The 13,209-nt window shown below is 56.8% G+C and overlaps 1 protein-coding gene across 1 annotated transcript in view; it reads left to right on the top strand.

Annotated features, from left to right (window-relative positions):
* ADGRA2 (adhesion G protein-coupled receptor A2) overlaps positions 1–13,209 on the top strand; it is a 46,687-nt gene that overhangs the window by 24,973 nt on the left and 8,505 nt on the right. The window contains exons 3-13 of the mRNA XM_004696502.4: positions 6,556–6,627; positions 6,911–6,982; positions 7,123–7,194; positions 7,459–7,622; positions 8,466–8,679; positions 9,754–9,918; positions 10,408–10,606; positions 11,154–11,303; positions 11,412–11,573; positions 12,579–12,803; positions 12,969–13,185. Coding sequence (XP_004696559.1) covers positions 6,556–6,627; positions 6,911–6,982; positions 7,123–7,194; positions 7,459–7,622; positions 8,466–8,679; positions 9,754–9,918; positions 10,408–10,606; positions 11,154–11,303; positions 11,412–11,573; positions 12,579–12,803; positions 12,969–13,185 — 1,712 coding nt within the window. The remainder of the gene's footprint in view (positions 1–6,555; positions 6,628–6,910; positions 6,983–7,122; positions 7,195–7,458; positions 7,623–8,465; positions 8,680–9,753; positions 9,919–10,407; positions 10,607–11,153; positions 11,304–11,411; positions 11,574–12,578; positions 12,804–12,968; positions 13,186–13,209) is intronic.

The following is a 13,209-nucleotide window of genomic DNA, read 5'->3' as shown; positions in this document are numbered from 1 at the left end:
GTCACATACACACTCTCTTCCCCAAACACCCCCTTTCTCAATTCACATAGTCTCTCTCTCTCTCTTCCTCTCTCTCTCACACACACACACACACTCAAACTGTCACATACACACCCTCTTCCCCAAACACCCCCCCCCTCACAGACACACAGTCTCTCTCAAACACATATGCAGAAACTCCCTCTCCCACTGGCACATGTCTTACAATCTCAGATAGCCACTCTTTTTAAAACAGTTTTATTGAATATAATTTACATACCATAGAGCTAACCCACTTAAAGCGTACAATTCAATGGGTTTTAGTAAATTTACTGAATTGTGCAACCATCGCCATAATCTAATTTTAGAACATTTCATTTTTACCATCCCAACAAGAAAATTTAGGTCATTAGCAGTTACTCGCCACTCCTCCCCTATCCCTCTGCCCCACTCCCAGCCCTGAGCAACCACTAATTTACTTTCTGTCTCTCCGGATTTGCCTATTCGGAGTATTTCATATAAATGCTATCGTGCAGTCTGTGGTTTAGGGTAACTGGATTCTTTCGCGTCGCATGTTGTCTCTGAGGGCTGTCCGTGCTGTCGCAAAGTTCAGCACTTTACTCCTGTTTGAGGCCAAATAACATCCAGTCAGCAGGAGTACCATCCATTTCAAGTAGCCACTCGGCAGCTAATGGCCATTTGGGTTGCTTCTACTTTTTAGCCGTAGTAAGCCATGCTGCTCCGCACAGTCAACGACAGCTCCTTACTGGGCACAGTCCTCTCCGGTGTACAAGGGGACTTCACACCATGTGTGGAACAACGGGGTTACACAGTTTCCCAGGCACGTCTTGGCACCCTCTCGGGCTTTGTGTCATTGGGTAGGTTGTCTTTGCGCACTTTCCTGGTGCTGTCGTCTGAGCACAAACGCTTGAGGTTTCTGTGCGGTCCAGTGGGGTGCTGGTCTCACTTGGGGTGGAGGCACTGACCCCGAGCTTAGGCACGCAGCGCTCAGGGCACCCCAATATGAAAGGCAAGAGCCTGGCTCTCAGGAACACCCACCACCTGCCAGTTCCTGCCTTTGGGGCTCATTGCCCACCGGATTGGCACGGAGGGGGGCTGGGGACAAGGGGAGCCCAGGGGGCCCTGTGGGGTTGCTTATGAGGAGGCTGCACCCCCACCCCGCACTTTCCCCAGGTTCCAAAAACAGGCTCTGTGGGAGCAGAGGGAGCGCTTGAGTCCGTGCACAGACTCCTTCCCTTGGGTGCTTCACCTCGGCGAGGGAAGGGTCAGATTGGAGCTTCTTACCTTGGGTTCGCGGACCTTCTGAAGTCCTACACAAGTCTGGGTGCGGGGCAGCTTTCTAAGAGGAGCAGCCATAGCCTTCATTAGATTTTCCAAAACAAAACAAACTCACTGCAGTCCTGTGGGTGCCAACTCACAGTGACTCTATAGGGCAGGGCAGAACTACCCCTGGGGGTTTCTGAGACTGTCACTCTTTATGGGAGTAGGAAGCCTCTCTTTCGCACTCAGGGCAGCTGGTGGTTTGAACTGCTGACCTTTCAGATTGCAACCCAATGCATAATCACACGACCACCATGGCTCCTTCAGATTTTCAAAAGGCTGTGATAATTGGGAAACAGTCAGAACAAGGTCAAGAGCCAACTGTGGAATAGACCATCAACTGCTCCTATGTAAGTTCAAATTGAACCTGAAGAAAATGAAAACAAGTCTGTAAGAAACAAAGTACAATGTAGAATCTACCCCACTGGCATTTAGAGACCATATCAAGAATAAATGTGTCACCTTGAACACCAATGGCCTCAGACCAGATGAGGTGTGAGATGATGTCAAGGATATAATATATGAAGAAAGCAAACCAAAAACCCAAACTCGCTGCCATGAAGTCGATGCCAACTCGTCACGACCCCATCGGACAGGTAGAACTGGCCCTGTGAGTTTCCAAGACTGTAACCATTCACAGGAGTAGGAAAACCCACCTTTCTCGAATCCTGGGACTGGTGGATTCGAACTGTGGACCTTGTAGACCGCAGCCCATCGTGTAACCACTATGCCACCAGGGTTCCTTGGGGGAAGCAAACAGTCATAGGAGAGGAGAAAATGGATGTCAGAGGAGATACTGAAACTTGCTCTTGACCGCAGAGCGGCTAGCGTGACGGAGGAGTGAGGAAAACTAGAGCCCCATCATGAAGAGCGCAGAGGCCTGGAGTTAGAAACGCAACAGATGAGAGCGCGGTTGGCATTTCTTAAGCTGCAAGAATTGAAGAAAATGTGCAAGCTTTGAGTTGTACTATCGAAGGATTCCATTAGCAAAATGTATGACAAGGGAGGAAGGCTCAAAAGAAGGCCAAAGGGATGTACAAATTCATTGTATCAAGAAGGGGTCTGTGTCCAACCCTTTCAGAGGTGGCATGTGATTAAGAAGGTACCCTGTATAGTATGATGGCAGGAAGGAGTCCAAGTTGTCAGGACCACAATTTTGAGGGACACTGAAGTCAATTGGTGGATCATGGTTCAAGAAGACAATGTTCGACATCCTACTTTGGCAATTAGCAACTGGGGTCTTTAGAACTTGTGAGTGGCTATCTCAGGTGAACTATTGGTCTCTCCCCCATCCAAAGGATATAAGAGTGAGGGAGATCAAGAGGCATATGGAAAGCATTGATCCCATGGGCTAAGGGAGCACGCGGACATCCAGCTCCACACGCCGAGACCAGAGCCACTGCTAAGTGCTCTGAGTGGGGTCGCGTGGGTAGGGTAGGAAGACCGTGTGGGGCAGAGCTCACCATCACCGAGACCAGGCGTACTGGTCACAGAAACTGAGGAGCACCTCAGCCCTTAGTCACCTTCAAACCCGGGACTGAAGTCAGCCTCGTATCAGAAGCATCAATCATTTAAGATCAAAAGGACAGCATGGACCCAAGGATAAAGTTCAGAAGGTGAGGGGAGCCAGCGGCACGGAAACATGTAACACAAGGAGAGAGACGAGTACTGGTGTATCGGGGGATTGTAATGGATGACGTGAACCGAAATGTGCATGAATTGTGGAATGTACAATTGATGATGTGCTTTATAAAACCTTCACCTAATTCACAGTAAAAAGTTTATTTTTAAATGCCTAGTTGGACCCCTTTTAATGCTGGAACTAAATTCATGCACCACCCCCCCCACACACACACACACACACGAAGAACTGCAAGTGGCACTGAAGGCATTGGAGAAAAACAAGGCCCTAGAAACAGATGCATTACCGCTGGAAGCCAAGAAATTTAAAAGATACTTATCTGGCCAACCAACTGGAACAGATCCATATTTGGTGATCCAACAGGATGTCAGGAGGATTGAACTAAGTCACCGATATCACACACTAGTCAAATTTTGCTGAAGATCATTCCACAATTGTTCTAGCAAGTCATCATCAAGAAATTGACATAAATTCAAACTGGATCCAGAAGCGGACACGCCCACTGCTGACGGGGGATGTGGCTTGGCTGGACCGGTGTTTACCTGTGTCTCACTGAGTATGCAAAAGCATCCAACTGTCTAGGTCATCACAGATGATGGATAACATTTCAAAACGAGCATTTCAGAACAGTTCATTGTGCTCGCGCAGAATCTGTTTATAGGCTATGTGGCCGTCATTCAAACAGAAAGAAGGGCCTGGTTTAAGGTCAGGAAAGGTGTGCATCAGGGCTGGATCCTTTCGCCATCCTTACTCGTTGCGTAAATTATCCACGAAACTGGACGGCCTAAAAAGAACAGGACTGGAGGAAGACTTGTTGACAACCTGTGATATGCCGACGACACCGCCTGGTGTCTGTGGAACAGGTGATGGGCACAGTGGCTGTGGCAGCTGGCTCAAACGTGGCGATGCATGTGAGGATGGTGCAGGAGCGGCTGTGTCCCATAGTCAGTTGTGCAGGGGTTTGCTGTGAGTCAGAAGCGACTCTGGCACTCAACGACTAAACACGAGAAAGGCTCAGAAACCCCCTATCTGTAAGGGCTTTCCCAGTCTAGACAATATTCAAATTCTATGGGAGCATTTCCTCTCGTTGCTAAGCAGGGTGCAGCTAAAAACTGCCTTCCTTTCCATGAAGGACCAGGAGGCATCACTTGCTGAAAGTCAGGATGCCACTGGGCTGCTCAGCCCAGGAAGCAGCCCCCCTCAGAAGAGGCCAGCTGCCTCAGGAGATGACCCAGGTCTGGCTGGGGCCTGGCAAGCAGCTTGGCTCCTGAGGGCAGGGTGATGCGCAGAGCACCTCTGAAGCCACTCTGGGTGTGAACCGATGGAGAAAATGCCCTCTCAGAGCGGCCTGCCATGCTGCAGGCTGCAGGAAATGGAAGGCAGGGAGGGAGAGGGGCTGGGCCCAAGCAGCCGCCTTGCTTCCATCTGCAAAGCATCAGTGGGGCAGGCGGGGTGGGGGCTCCAGAGGGGGATGGGGAGGAAATGAGAATAAACACAAGTGAGCCGGGAGGGAAGGGGTGGGGGGCTGCGGCCTAGGCCCCTTGGCAGCCCATGAAGGGAAGTGACACAATGAGGAATGTGTTTCCTTCTGCCAGTCCGTCCGTCCCCCGCATGGGGGTGGGAGGCAGAGTCCTGAGAATGGCCAGACCCCAACAGGGGCCAGGGGGCACTTGCTAGACCAGCACGGGGGTGGGGCAGCGTGGACAGGGTCTGGTCAGCCAAGGGGGAGGTGACAGGCAGGAAGCGCTACCCTGAGCAGGCAGGATCCTTGTCCCGTGTCCTGTCTGTATTCTGCATGTAGTGAGTGTGCTTCTGGGGTCCACAGACTGGCACACATGCTCTGGGCATGTAGCAGTGCCAGGTGCCTCCCAGGATGCCTGGGTATGACACCATCCCTTCCCTGGGAAGCTGGTCTTCCAGGTGTCTCCCCCTTTCTGCAAAAGAAGATTCAGACGTGGGGCGAGGAGTAGTCCTTGGGAGGAGAGGGAGCTAAGGTTCCAGGACTGCTGGCCCTGGGCAAGCCTGAGCAAGGTCGGTCGGTCGGTCGGTCTCTCTCTCTCTCTCTCCGTCTCTCTCATGTTTCTCTCTGTCTCTCTCACTGTGTGTTTATGTCCCCAGACTGGAGCTATGTGCAAACAGGCCTCCTGTGGACAAAGCACCTCCCTATCCCTGACACCCACTTCCTCTCCCCACAGCAGGGAGCCAGCTTGCTCTGTTGTTAACCCCCTCCCGCCTGTAATCCTGCGAGGTCCCTGAGGCTTTGCCAGGCACAGCCTAGACTGGGTGGGGATGTGGGACAAACCTGTCTGTCGATTTCCCTTCCTTCTATCCCAACAGGGGCCCCAGACCCTTGTGGCATGTTGATTATTCCGAGAATCTCCCCTCTCCACCCCCCAGCCCCCTGACTCCCTGGTAACCTCCTGGCACTGGGGTGGGAGCTGGGAGGACAGGGGAGCAAGTCCTAACCCTAGGTTGCCCTTGAGTTAGGGAACAAGTGACTCTTCAGGTCACCTGGGTGCCTCTTCCCTGAGTTCAGCATAGCGGATGAGGGTGGGCCGGCGCTTGGTCAGAGGTGCTTCCTGCCTCACAACCTGGAGGGAGTGCTGGGGGCTCAGGTATCGGATGGGGCCCTAGTAGGTCCCCAGTGGGTGGAGCTGTCCCTTCAGCACTGCCCCAGCAGGTGTGGGCCCTGGTAGCTTGGCAGGTGGAGAGACCGGAGTTGCGGGAGGATGCATCTGCATTGGCCCCTGGAGGGGGTGGGGGGTGGGGCTCTGCTCCTGCAGCCCTAAAGAGAGGCCACTTCAGTGAGCAGTCCGAGCCCCTCATCCCTCAGCACCCTGGGCTCCAGGGAGACCCTAGGAGAAGGTGGGCCAGCGGATGTTAACAAGCCTTCACCCTCCCTGGGCCCCCTCTGAAAAACAAGGGGCCTGGACCAGATGATTTACAGCCCTGCCCAGGAAGAGGGAGGCAGGTCAGAGTCCACTAGGCAGTCGAGCGGCTTTCCTTATTTGTCAAATGGAAACATGTGCAGGGATCAGTGGCTGTTAAAAAGGCCGCCCCGTGGGCAGCCTGCTTCCAAAGAGGTTACCTGTGAATTGCAGTTCACCAGAGATGGACACACTTATTTTCCAAGGGAGGCTCACAGCAGCCCTGTGAGAGACTCAGGCAGCGCAGAGGGGAGGGACACAGGACTTCCTGACTCCTGGTTCAGGGCCCACTCCGCTCCTTACTTCCACCCCAAAGGCCCTTCCATCGCAGCACCTGGTGACCGACCAGTCCCCCTTTCTGGCTAGGGGCCAGGCGGTTCCTTCCCCAGTGTCAGTGGATGGGTTCGAACCACCAACCTTTTGGTCAGAGGCCGAGTACGAACCCTTCTCAACATGTGGGGACCTTCTTGTCTGAGGGGAGAGTTCCTATCCAATCTCCCACCCAGGGCAGAGGAGAGGAGAGAGGTGGAAGGAGGTTAAGTTCTGAGTCCTGAAGACAGGCACCGCTGTTTCTGGTGGCGAGGAGAAGCCCCGCCCCTGGGGACAGTGTGCTGCCTCCTGAGAGGAGAGGACAGGTGTGCAGGCTCCCTTCTGTGCCTCCCACAGAGACCTGAGGAACAACATCATCAGCACGGTGGAGCCGGGGGCCTTCCTGGGCCTGGGAGAGCTAAAACGCTTGTGAGTGGCCGTCTGACCCCACACTGCCTGTCCCCAACCCCTCCTGGCATTCCTAGAGACAGACCCTGAGATCCCAGGAGACAGCGCCAGTATTCACACTCCACCTCTCCTTCCTGTCCCCAAGTGGGGTGCTGGCTGTGGTGGGATGAGAGCACCTGCCCCGCCCCATCTCTTTCTGTATCCAACTCACCTCACAAGCCCCAGCCCCACCACGGGTGCCCCTAGCCCAGGCAGAGCCACATGTCACCACGTGGCTGACTTGCTGAGGTGTGTCTCTCTCTAGAGACCTCTCCAACAACCGGATCGGCTGCCTTACTTCTGAGACCTTCCAAGGCCTCCCCAAGCTTCTCCGACTGTGAGTGAGGGGAGGGGGCTTACCTCGAAGGAAGGGGGGCTTGGGCGAAAGAAGGGAGCACCAAGCCCCTGCAGGTCTCCCCTCCACTCCTCCCCTGTTCTGACCTAAGAGCCTGCCTCTCTGCTCCTGGCCGCCTGCAGGAACATATCGGGGAACATCTTCTCCAATCTGCAGCCTGGGGTCTTTGACGAGCTGCCAGCCCTGAAGATTATGTGAGTATCTTTCCCAGTCCAAGGCTCAACCCTTTGGTCCGTTTCTTGGCCCAGCAGGGAGCACATAAGCATCTGGCCACCCATGGGAGTAGGCAGAACAGACAGGGCCTGAACCGATGCCATCTTCAACTTTCCACAGCTGCTGGGTGGGTGTGGGGGGAGGGCACACGCACCCAGGTTAGCCCTGTCCAGCCTCAGGCCCTGCCATCACCCCCTCCCCAGGGGCCCACACCTCCTCTGCTCTACCCCATGGCCCCTCTGCAGGGACTTTGGCACCGAGTTTCTGACCTGTGATTGCCGCCTGCGCTGGCTCCTGTCCTGGGCCCGGAATCACTCCCTGCAGCTGTCGGGGCGCACACTCTGCTCCTACCCCAGGGCCCTGCACGCCCAGGCCCTGGGCGGCCTCCGGGAGACACAGCTCCGCTGCGGTGAGCGCTGCCTCCTTCCACACAACAGGACAGGAAAGGGCCTCTCTGAAGGACCCCGCCTCTCCCACAGCCCACAGCCCCACCTGCTCAAGATGTGCTCAGCCCGGGGTGGGCTACCCAATAAACAAGGGAAGCACGCACTTATTTGTGCTTACTTGCTCATTTGTAGTGAACAGTTTCACATGGTGTTCGCCACATCTCTGGCTCCTTAGTACAGATTGGTAAGTAAGCACAAGCAAGCCCATGCTTACCTTGTTTACCATCCCTGTCTGGGACTGTCACTTTGAAGATTGGCGTGGGATCTGTAGGAAGGTGCTGTGGGGTTGGGACAGAGTGGATGCCAGCCAGATCTAGAAGCAGAATCATTGATGTGATGGGGAAAAAATTCGAAGTTGTCCAATGCAGACTAGCAAGGAAGCACAACTAAGCCCGTGCCTACCTTCCCCGTGGGCAAGCCAACACTGCCTTGGCCTCCAGTGTTCCTGGCTGGCCGGGCTGTGCTCTCCAGGGCAGCGTCTCCCCCTCGGGTTTTACTGGGACCCTACCAGTTCTTCTGAACTCCTCTTGGTCCTCCTTGGGAAGGCTCGTATCACGTCCCACCTCTTGGGGTGCCACGCCTGCTGTAGAAGGAGCACTTTCTTCCTTTGGCCAAACACCACCCCGCACCCCCGGACCCCCCCCACCCCCCCACCCCCAATGCTCTCCCTTCTGGAGACCCTCTGGAGAGTCCTTCCCCTCTCCTGGCTGCTGCAGGCTGCAGGCAACGGGGACCAGCCCCTGCGCCCTGGCTCCTCAGGAGCACGGGCAGCACCCCAGCCTCACTGCTCCGTGTCTCCTCGGCAGAGGGCGCACTGGAGCTGCACACACACCACCTGATCCCATCCTTGCGCCAAGTGGTGTTCCAGGGGGACCGGCTGCCCTTCCAGTGCTCTGCCAGCTACCTGGGCAACGACACCCGCATCCACTGGTACCACAACCGGGACCCCGTGGAGGGTGACGAGCAGGCGGGTGTCCTCCTGGGGGAGAGCCTCATCCACGACTGCACCTTCATCACCAGGTACAGACCCTGCTGCCCTCTCAGCCACCAAAGGATCTGTGCCCACCCACGCAGGCCCCTGGACACGTGTCCATGTAGATGCATGTCTATAAGAGTCCAGCACTCATAAACGGTCTGACAGAGAATAGAAAGTGCCGGAGGGGGGGTGGGACGGTCCGACATGCTACTGCTCTAGTGCTTTCACATTGTATAAGGGGCCCTGGCAGCGCCATCAGCTAAAGCGTTGGACTGCTAACCCATGAGTCTGTGGTTCAAGACCCATGAGCTGCTCCTCAGGAAAATAAGAAGCTTTCTGCTCCCGTAATGATTTACAGCACCCCCAGGGCAGTTCCCCACCTTATAGGGTCTGGGGGGGCAGGAGGGGAGTTGGTTGGGGGTCGCCTATATGATCAGATTTCATATCTACAATAGCTGCAGGAGAGGCATGCTCTTCACGATGCTGTTGTCATTCCAAACAAAAGCCAAAACCACACCTATCGCCATTAAAAAACACCCAACGCACTGCCATCAAGTCAGTGCCGCCTCATAGTGATCCCTCTGCTGCTTTCCCAGACTGTCACTGTCTGCAGGAGTTGAAAGCCTGTGAGTCCTCCTCAGAGTGGCTGGTGGTTTTGAACTGCCCACCATGTGGATTGCAGCTCAACGTGTAACCACGACCCCACCAGGGCTCCATCAGGTCCAACAAATCAATATGGACTCATAGCAACAACATGGGACAGAGTAGGCCTGCCCCATAGGGTTACCCAGACGGTCATCTCTCCTGGGCAGAGTGCCTGGTAAATTCCAACCACCAGGCATGGGGTGCCCACCCAAGCATCTAGCTATGGTGCCACCGGGCTTCCTTCACCTCCAGAAGAAAGACAGGGTCGTTCGAGTGCAGAAAACAAGTTTCATAATCAGAATAAAAGAGCACGTACTTGCACCTCTCCCTCAATCTAACCACCACCACCCAAGACCTGGAAGCTAGGAGCCAGCCTGCCCCAGAGTGGAGCCCCTGCAGTGGACGGGGGTTCTCAGGGAGGGTGAGGGGGCTGGGCCTGGGGGGGCCTCACTGATCTGCCTCTCCGTCCCCAGCGAGCTGACCCTGTCTCATATCGGCGTGTGGGCCTCGGGGGAGTGGGAGTGCGCTGTGTCCACCGCCCAGGGCAACGCCAGCAAGAAGGTGGAGATAGTGGTTCTGGAGACCTCGGCCTCCTACTGCCCTGCCGAACGCGTCGCCAACAACCGCGGGGACTTCAGGTTTGGGTCTGCTCTGCAGAGGGCTTCCCCAGAGCCCCAGTCTCCATCCTCACTGCTGCCCGCAGCAGCCCCCTCACTGCTGCATCCGAGACCACCTGGAACAGGCCCTTCCACCTCTCTTGCCAATCAGTCAAGTCCTGCGGCTGCTTCTTTCTGTAGAAAAGCTCTCTCTTCCATGCACTGTCTATATCTGCTACTTTACACTCCTCAAAAGCTCGCCCACAACGAGTATCCCTGTGGGTCTCTCAGTTCAGTGGGGCAAGCGTTTATTCTCCCATCGTCTACCAAGAACAGCAAGGCCCAGAGAGGTTAAGTGGCTTGAATCTAGCCCTCATACCACCACCGACGACGGAACTGTCAGGACAGACATAATTAGAAGTGGAGCTCAGACTCGCCCTTCCCCCCCCCCAGCCCCGCTCTCCTTGACCCAAGGGGGTCTGGCACCACAGGATCCATGGTCATATGCGCCCTCCCTGATTCTGCCCCCAGGTGGCCTCGAACTCTAGCTGGCATCACAGCCTACCAGTCCTGCCTGCAGTATCCCTTCACCTCAGTGCCCCTGAGTGGGGGAGCCCCCGGGACCCGAGCCTCCCGCCGATGTGACCGTGCTGGCCGCTGGGAGTCCGGGGACTACTCACACTGCCTGTATACCAACGACATCACCCGGGTGCTCTACACCTTCGTGCTGGTGAGGAGCGGAGCGGGAGGGGCGGGGCCAGGAAGGAAGACGCTGCTGACCTCCGGCTGCCACGCTTCTGCACAGCTCCCGGGTGCCCCCAGGGGGAGGGGACAGCACCTCATCTCTGGGTGTTTTCCTCCAGCTCCTCTCTGCACCCCCACCACTCACACACTCCCAAACACTGCAGGGGGTTCCAATCCTCCAAAGGCATACAAGGGAAGCATGGTGAATCAGGTCACTCCATCCTATACCCCAACCCCCTCCCCATCCAGCCCCACGCTTCTTAACCACGTGTCAAGGGCAAACTGTGGGCGGGGCGGGGGGTGCAGTAGGCAGCCTGCTGTCCTTGGGCCAGTGGTGCCAGCTCAGGCAGCCTACAGTTGTGTACCAAGTACTCACTGTCTCATATGTGCCCTGGACCCTGAGTAACCCCAGCTGGTGGTGCCATCCCCTCCCCCAGGCAGTGCAACCCAGGGCTGCAGCCCACAGGAGAGAGGCCTCCTAGAGGTGGTGCTGGGGGCAATGATGACACCCGTTCTCTCCTCCCCACCCCAAGATGCCTATCAACGCCTCCAACGCGCTGACCCTGGCCCACCAGCTGCGTGTGTACACGGCCGAGGCCGCCAGCTTCTCGGACATGATGGATGTAGTCTATGTGGCTCAGATGATCCAGAAGTTCTTGGGTTACGTGGACCAGATCAAAGAGGTGAGGTCTCACTAGAAAGTGCCGCGTGCCGTGACCAAGCTTCCCCGTGCCCAGACCCCAGGGTCACAGACCCCGCTGCTGCGTCAGTGGCTCCCTTGTCCCTCTCAGCTGGTGGAGGTGATGGTGGACATGGCCAGCAACCTGATGCTGGTGGACGAGCACCTGCTGTGGCTGGCCCAGCGCGAGGACAAGGCCTGCAGCGGCATCGTGAGCGCCCTGGAGCGCATTGGCGGTGCCGTCCTCAGCCCCCATGCGCAGCACATCTCTGTGGTAACCTGGGTCCTGGTGGGAGGGAGCTCCTGAGGGGCGTCACCCTGGGAGGGAACCTAGAGCCCAGCAGAGCCAGCCTTCGCAATCCAGGAGAGGGAAACACTGCTCTATGTGGTCAAGGCCTCCCAGCGTGCTCCTGCCATGAGCCCACGCAGGACGGCACACTCTAGGCCCTGAGTCATGCATGATCAGCTTCTAAGTTATCTATCGGGGCAGAGCAAAGGAGAGGGGGCGCTCTGTGACACCAGGGACGCGCTGGACAACTCTGGTGAGGAATGGAGTTGAGGGAATGCTGGTGACTTGTCGCGGCAGCCCTGTAAGCCAGAGCAGTACTGCCCGGCACTGCTTCCCAGGCTGCAGGCCTTACTGGGACTGGTCACCACATCTTTCCTCCCATCGGCTTGCTGCTGGGTTTGAGCCTGGGCATTTTGGCTGGCAGCCAAGAGCTTGACCACTGTGTCCACAGGGCTCCTTTGTTGAAGGGAGAGCCTGAGGGGAAAAAATAAGAGCAATGGCCAAGAGGGGAGACAGGAGCAGAGGAAGGCTCGTAGGAGGGCAGGCTGGGCAGCCCTTGGAGTTGAGGAGGGGCTTGTGGAACCTTTCGTTCCTTGAGAAGAATGTGACACGTCAGTGGGTGCGGGTAGTCAGCACCTTCTACAAACAAGACATAGTGTGCCCAGCCCCTCAGGAGATAAGCAGGCAAGAGATCCCTGCTTGGGAGCTTAGTTGGGCCACGGACACTAGCACAGGCTCCTAGATGAGCAGGATCCACGACAGGGGGAGGGAACATGCTGAGGAAGAGGGCCAGCGCTGCCTGGTTTGCTCAGAGCAAGCAGAAGGTGCTGCAGCCAGCAGTGGGCAGTAAGGCCTGGGCAGTGAGGCACAAAGGGGAGGGCGTACCACCTGAACAGACATGCTGGGAGGGATGCACTGTCTCAGGAGAAGACCAAGAGAGGGCTGTCCTATCTCCCACTGAGATAGGGGGTGACAAGCTCTTGTCCCTAGAACTCGAGGAACGTGGCACTGGAGGCCTACCTCATCAAGCCTCACAGCTATGTAGGCCTGACCTGCACAGCCTTCCAGAGGAGGGAGCTGGGGACACCCGCAGCCCGGCCGGGCAGCCCTGGCCAGAATCGCCTGCCTGAGCCGGAGCCCCTGGCTGACCAACATCTCCGCTTCCGCTGTACCACCGGGAGGCCCAACGTCTCCCTGTCCTCCTTCCACATCAAGGTGGGCACTGGGGGAGGAGGTGTGGAGCTGCCAGGGGAGGTGCCCAGTTTGCATGCCTGGTGGTGTGGAGGAAGCAGGATTCACACACGTGGGACATGGGGGCGGGAAGACATCGGAGGCCTAGGGGTTCCTGGGTGTCTCTGAGGAACTCTGATGTCCCCCCAGAACAGCGTGGCCCTGGCCTCCATCCAGCTGCCCCCCAGTCTGTTCTCATCCCTTCCGGCTGCCCTGGCGCCCCCAGCCCCCCCAGACTGCACCCTGCAACTGCTCGTCTTTCGCAACGGCCGCCTCTTCCGCAGCCACAGTAACACCTCCCGCCCTGGAGCTGCTGGGCCTGGCAAGAGGCGCGGCGTGGCCACCCCAGTCATCTTTGCCGGAACCAGTAAGGGGCTGGACTCCCTCTACC

Source organism: Echinops telfairi, unplaced genomic scaffold (genome assembly GCF_000313985.2).
Source record: "Echinops telfairi isolate 266 unplaced genomic scaffold, ASM31398v2 ScPeMD7_9;HRSCAF=40, whole genome shotgun sequence".
Lineage (NCBI taxonomy): Eukaryota > Metazoa > Chordata > Mammalia > Afrosoricida > Tenrecidae > Echinops > Echinops telfairi.
This window is presented reverse-complemented; position numbering and strand designations above follow the sequence as displayed.